At 55.4% G+C, this 6,306-nt stretch overlaps 1 protein-coding gene across 1 annotated transcript; it reads left to right on the top strand.

The window, feature by feature from the left end:
- The first annotated feature begins 2,566 nt into the window (after positions 1 to 2,566).
- TM4SF19 (transmembrane 4 L six family member 19) lies at positions 2,567 to 6,084 on the top strand. Its single transcript, XM_018083101.1, is given in 5 exon segments — positions 2,567 to 2,674; positions 4,378 to 4,561; positions 4,677 to 4,754; positions 5,452 to 5,655; positions 5,902 to 6,084. Coding segments are annotated over 5 exon segments (714 nt in total). The 5' UTR covers positions 2,567 to 2,609.
- Positions 6,085 to 6,306: the final 222 nt, after the last annotated feature.

The raw sequence follows: 6,306 nt of genomic DNA, 5'->3' as shown, positions 1-6,306 counted from the left end.
GATTTTCCATTGGAAGAGCAGAGGAAATGGGGCTTTCTGTTCTGACCTGTCAGTGTCCTCCTGGTACAGGTGTTGTCAAGGCAGAGCCTCTGCTTTCTGCAGTTGTTGTGGGGCTTCTTGGGATGTTCTGTTGTGGCCTCACGTGAAATGTCGATGAGCAGAGGCCCTTCTGGACAAGGACCTGGCAGGTACAGTGGGGTAACAATAATTAAGAAATTAATGTTGGGTCATCCTCGTGTTCCTGACTGTAGGTAGGTCTCCACTGAAACAGTGATCTCAGCCACTGCCATGGTCTTGCCCTGTTTGAAGCTGGAAAACACCTTTACCTCTTCCTGCAGCTTAGGAAGAAAATATTTCCCATTCCTACTGGCGTGGAAATCTTTTTTCATTTGCAGGTCAAGGAACTACAGGGACACCTCAAACTCAAGATACTTCTTGGGTTTAATTAATTTATTTTTCCTTTCTGCAGGCTTCTTCAGATTTTTAACGGGATTGGTTTATCTGAAGTGTTAATTCAGGTGACAAGGGCACTAAAGCAAATCCTGTCCAGCAGCATCGTGTTGGTATTTCCTCAGGCAGTTCTAGCCACAGACTCCCTGCAGGGCTTGTCCAAGGGGATTTTGGAGGAGTCGTGGCTGACTTGTGGCAGAAATGGATTTGCAGATTCCACAAATAGATTTGCAGAGAGGAGCAGGAAGGACCACTGTGCTGAGCATCCTCTGGCCAGGACCGAGGTGGAGGCTGGTTTGGCACAGAAGGGTTTCATCTCAACACTTCCAAGTCAGCTCAGCCTCTGGTCCTCCTTGAAGCCAAACCACACCTGAAACCCAACCTGTGCCATTTCCCCAGCCCCAAAGGAGTTTGGGCAAGGGGAGCAGGGAAGCAAAGAAGCTGTGAGAAGTCAGAGAAGGACCTTGCTGAGCTGGGATTGCTTTTCGTGGGACCAGGTTTGGCTGTGCCATGAACTGGGTGGCCTGGCAGCAAATTCCTTGCCCATAATTGCTGTGCTGGTGCTTTCACAATGAAGCTCTCGTGTGAGAAAGGCAGGGGCACAGCCCCTCACGTGCTGGGCTAAAATTAGCCTTTTATTATTGTTGTTCTGGTTACTGTTCCGGGTACAAGGGGAAGAGCAGCAATCCCAGATTGTCCCTGCCGCCGCCCCGGCGTGGCGTGGCAGGAGGTTTCCTGTGGGAGGTGATGGAGTGGATCATGTGTGGGGCAGCGTGGGAAGCTCAGATCGCCGTGACGTAGGAAAGGCACAAGATGAGGTTGCAACACATTTTCTTCCAGGAGCAAAGGAAAGCTTCCCCTCTTTCTAAGTAAGAAAAGAGAGGAAGGAGAAATTGGATTATTCTCGGCACTCTGCTGTCCTGCATGTTTTGCCTTTGCTGTTGTCTGCCTTTTAGAGACCAATTTGTCTTATTTAGGAATAAAACAGAAATTTATGTGCTGCTGCAGACTCTGATTTTTCCTTTCAGAGGGCTGTTGGATAATCTGCTCCTCTCATTTTTCCTAGAGGAACAGAATTGTCTGATGTGACCTGGCCTCACCCATTCATGTTTTCCCATGTGACTCTTGAGGGCTCCAACTCCACCTTCTATTTCTTCCTGTCTGGGAGCACAGTTTATATCCTCAACTCATTGATTTGAAAGCAGGAAAAGCCACTTTGAAACAAATCAGCAAAGGGGTGTGGGTCACCCTGGGTAGAGCAGGTTAGGGTATGGACCAGAAGGCAGCACTCCAGGTGCTTTTTTTACTTACAGCATCAGAGCAAGACTCTGTGCCTCAGGTCCTCGTGAACACACAAGGAATAGGAGCCATCTCAAAACTCTTCTTGGAGAAGATTCTTCCTTCTGCCTGCACAGCCCATGAGCTGTTCTTCTCTTTGCTCGTGCCACCTACAACTCCTCTGCCAACAAAACTGCCCCATTTCTGCCATTTTTTGGTGCTACAGTTTCTCTGTCTCCTGTTCTCGGACACAAAGATCATCCACATTCTCCCAATCCTGTTCCCATACTGCCAGACCTTTCCTGTGGGAGTAGCAGAGGAGTTTCCCTGTTGCACAGTAACTGCCAGCCATGGGCACCTCAGATGGGAAAAGGTGGTGTCCGAGGACTTGTAATAATTAAGATGTGCAGAAACCTTTGCCTCTCAATCTTGTCTCCAAGGCACGAGATATACTCAGCACCTGAGGAGAAGCTGGGCCACCTGTGAGGAAGAAAAAGGTGGGAGTTAGGAACCAGCTGAGACATGAGAATGCTTATTTAGAAGCTTTTATTAAAATACTAGTGAGAGAGGGGAGTGTTCTCCTAACATAGTCACCACAGGTCATTCCAGGAGCAACGGCTTCTCAGTGGTCGAGGCATTTACTGCAGAAGTGGTAGAAGCCTTAAAATCTGAAATTGTGCCTGTTTTGATGAACTCTGGCAGCGAAAGGGGGAAGGACCGTGCAGAAGGATCCGGCACAGCGCCGGAGGATCTGGCTCATTCAACCAGGACAGTCACCCTTTGAATGGAAGGATCATGACTGATGCATGGGCGGACCTTGGGTGGGAGGGGGAAGACAGGGAGCACACCCTGGGGCATCATAAATAGTCAGCTGGGGGGAGATGCCTCCAGCACAGAGCTCATCTGAGGGGTGGACGCTGCTGACGCCACGTGGCATCGCTCCCAGGTAAGCCAGGAAGCAGGGAGGACAGGCTCCCCGGGCTTTGCTGGAACCCCTGTGCTTTTCCATGGAGATGTGCTGGCGGAAGGGTCGAGGCTTTTGAGGGTCCTGACGGAGACTGGGTCAGCTGGACTTTGGCTTTACCTCCCCTGGTGCAGGGGTTTGTCTGTGCTGGCTGAGAGGGAAGCTGCTTCTTCAAGGGGAACGTTTCGAGGGGACAGCACACCACGGGGAGCTTCCTAGGGGAAAGAGGCCTCCTGCCGTCCCCAGGGAGAGGGCAGCTGTGGAGGGAAGGAGAATCCTTGGAGAGGTTGAAGTTGCAGAAAACTCTGGCTGGTGAGAGCCTGGGCTGTGAGCTCAGAGGAGCAGGAGCTCCCCCGTGGTGGGGAGGTGGGACTCAGCACTGGATACTCATGGACAACCACGCACGATCCCTGGACTGCAGGCAGGACCACATAGGGTGAGGGGCCCTAAATTCTGTATAACCAAGGCAGGGAGGATGGAAAACAGAGGGGAGGTGGAACTCCAGGATGGGGGGGAGCTGATGGTCCATTCAGGCATCTTGGCTCGTGTCACCCTCCACACAGGTCTCCCAGCCCCTCCTCCATGCTCAGCCCTCCCTGGCATCCTGCTGGGACTGGCGTGGCTGCTCCCCAGCCCCTCAGGCCGTGCTGGGCTGGATGTGCTGCCTGAGCTGCTCCTCCTCGGCCCACGAGGGGGCTGAGGCAGCTCTTCCCACGGGAACAACTAACAGCCACGTGGGGCAGTGGTGCCACAGCCACTTCTGCTTTGCAAAGCCAGAGCAAGCTTGAAAAATTATCCAGAGCCAGAAGCAGCTCAGTCTGGGGAACTTGTGCAAAATGGGTCACAATGCAACAGGAAAGGGGAAAATGCATAAACCCGACCCGGAACAAAAAGAACACAGGGTAGAAGAAACCTGGGAGCCAGGACAGCACCAAACCAGGTTGTTTTCAGAGGTCCCAGAGTGACCAGTGGGCATCCCTGTCTTGTAGGTGCAGAAGAGAAGTAATTTTGGAGAAGGTATCACCTGGAGATGGGCAGGTGCTTTATAGGTGAACTCATAACTTAGTAAGATGTCAGTGGAGTTGGAGGGTAGGGGATAACATTTTCTTAATTAACTTTAATTAGTTTCAGCATACTCAGACCTACGGCAGGATTCATGTATGACAGGAGTGGAGTTGCTGTTGGATTTTTGATTGGAGACTGATGTGCCTTCACAAGTCCTTGTCCAAGGATTTCAGCCCTTTCCTGGCTCGGTGTAAACACTGAAAGTCAAACTGAGCCGTGGTGGGTGGTTTGCCCCCTGCAGTAACATTATCACAGAATCACAGACTGGCTTGGGTTGGAAGGGACCTTAAAGACCATCTTGTTCCAACTCTCCAGCTCTGGGCAGGGACACATTCTGGAGGAGCCAACCCTGAGGTTGCACAGGTCTCAAGGCTTGGTGTGGGACTCGCTGTTGTCTTAAACTCCATTGCCTGTTTGGCAAAGAAATATTAGGGTTTCCACTGGAAATTGCCCTCAAGTAGGGGCAGTGCCAGTGGGGTGGGCTGGAACCCAAACCCACGACCCAGTAACTCCTGCTCTCCCACAGCTGAGGGTTGGGCTCAGGGTGGGGAAGCCGTGGGGCCCCAAGAGGCTGAACGCAGCTCTTTCCTCTCCTCCTCTCCCTCCCCGTTCCCATGCAGGACTGAGATGTGTGTGGGGAAGTGCAGCCGGATTGTGGGTCCCTGCCTGCTGGCCCTGGGCACGCTCTCCATGGCAGCCAGCATCCTCCTGCTCTTCCCTGGCGGAGCATCCAAGTACCTGCTGGAGGGGCACATCAGCAGACACGCCCTGGCCGTGCCGGGTGTCTGGGGAGGCGGCATCCCCGTGAGTACTGTGGGTCACACCCGTCCCCCCTCACGGGCCTGTGGAGCAGGGACAGAGGGATGGAGCAGGGCAGGTGGCTTCTCTTTGTCCCCCAGCCTCATTTTCCCTCCCACAGGTGCTGCTGGCAGCGACCCACATCACAGCACTGGGGTGGCGACGTGCCGGCTGCTCCACCTGCGGCACCCGCTGGAATGTAAGGGACCCCTGTGCTAGAGCAGTGCCCAGCAGCAGGGGGTGGGATGGGGGGGACTGGCAGGGTGCCACCTCTGCCACGGCCCCACGGTGGGACATGGCATGGACCCCCTCTCCCCTCATCCCGTGGTGGGATGTGGTGGGTGGCCCCTCTCCCCTGGCAGGTCCTGGCAGGGTGTCCCTCTCCAATGGCCCTATGGAGGTTCATGGCACAGAGTAGCCTTTCTCATGGTCCCATGGTGGGATGCTGCAGGGTGGCCCCTTCCCAGAAGAAAGGCTTTCCATGTGTGCTGGCATGGGCTCTGTCCCACCAGGCTCTGCATGGCAGACCCCTGCCTGTCCCTGCTCCTTGCCCATTTCCCTCCCTGCCTGTCCCTACTCCTTGCCCATTTCCCTCCCTGCCTGTCCCTGCTCCTTGCCCATTCCCATCCCTACCTGTCCCTACTCCTTGCCCATTTCCCTCCCTGCCTGTCCCTGCTCCTTGCCCATTTCCATCCCTGCCTGTCTCCACTCCCTGCTTGCTTCTGCCCAGCCCAGCAATGGCTCCATCCACAGCCACAGCTGCCCGGGACCGGAGCCCCTTGGGGTGAAGGGGAGGGGAGTTTTCCCCCCTGCCAAACATGCTGACAACCAGCAGCTGTGTTTTGGAGCCCACCTGACTCTCAGTGTCCCCTCTGCCTGCCCGGTGTTCCCCACAGGCCTTCATCTCCACCGTGCTCTCCAAGCTGGCGTTCCTGGGCGCTGCCTCCTGCTTCATCCTCTCCGGGGTGGGTTTGACCAACGGCCCCCTCTGCTTCTACAACGCCTCTGAGCACAGCCTGGGGCACGGAGCCCTCTGGGGTTACCCCTTCCCGGATGCCGCTGGCCAGGTGCCCGATGCCAGGTGAGGGGCTGAATCACCGGTGCTGCCTCACTGGCTTATTGCTAATTAAGTCACTGTTAATTATGGTGGGGGGGGGTGGGTGCTTGCAAGACTCTGGTAGCTCGAGGGGTGCCACCTTCATGAATTCCTACATGTGCTTTGCACCTTCCACCCTAACCCACTCACCCTCGGGTGAAGGAAGATTCTGGGCTACCTCTGTGGTGGAAGCGATGGGATTCCTGAACCTGCCCGGGCAGCCATCTCATCTCTCCCTCCCGTAACACAGGCCCAGACCTACCTCTAGATCCGGCACTGGAGCATCTGCCTGGACTCAGAAGGGCATCGTGCCTGGAAAACGTCGGTCTCTTCTCCATCTGGCTGCTGCCAGCGTGGCGAGATGGTGCTGTCCTTCCTCCAGATCATCAACGGCTGCCTCGGCTGCCTCTGCGGCCTCTGTGAGGGCAAGTAGGGCCCGGGGGCAGGGCCAGGAGGCTGCACTCGGAGGAGGTGTCACCCCTGGTGTCACTTGGCTGGTGGCACATGCCGAACTGGAGGTATGGTAGGAACTGTGACACCGGCCCTTTGGGGTTGGAAAGCAGCCAGGTGAGGGATGGAGGTGAGGACTCGGCTCATGGCACCCCAGCATGAGCCCAGCGGCTTCCTCGGCTGCCTCCACCCACCCCAGTGCAAG

This window comes from Manacus vitellinus, unplaced genomic scaffold, assembly GCF_001715985.3.
Source record: "Manacus vitellinus isolate BGI_N305 unplaced genomic scaffold, ASM171598v3 scaffold_60_pilon, whole genome shotgun sequence".
NCBI classification, from domain to species: domain Eukaryota; kingdom Metazoa; phylum Chordata; class Aves; order Passeriformes; family Pipridae; genus Manacus; species Manacus vitellinus.
The sequence above is the reverse complement of the archived record's forward strand: the minus strand, read 5'-3'. Positions and strand labels throughout refer to the sequence as shown.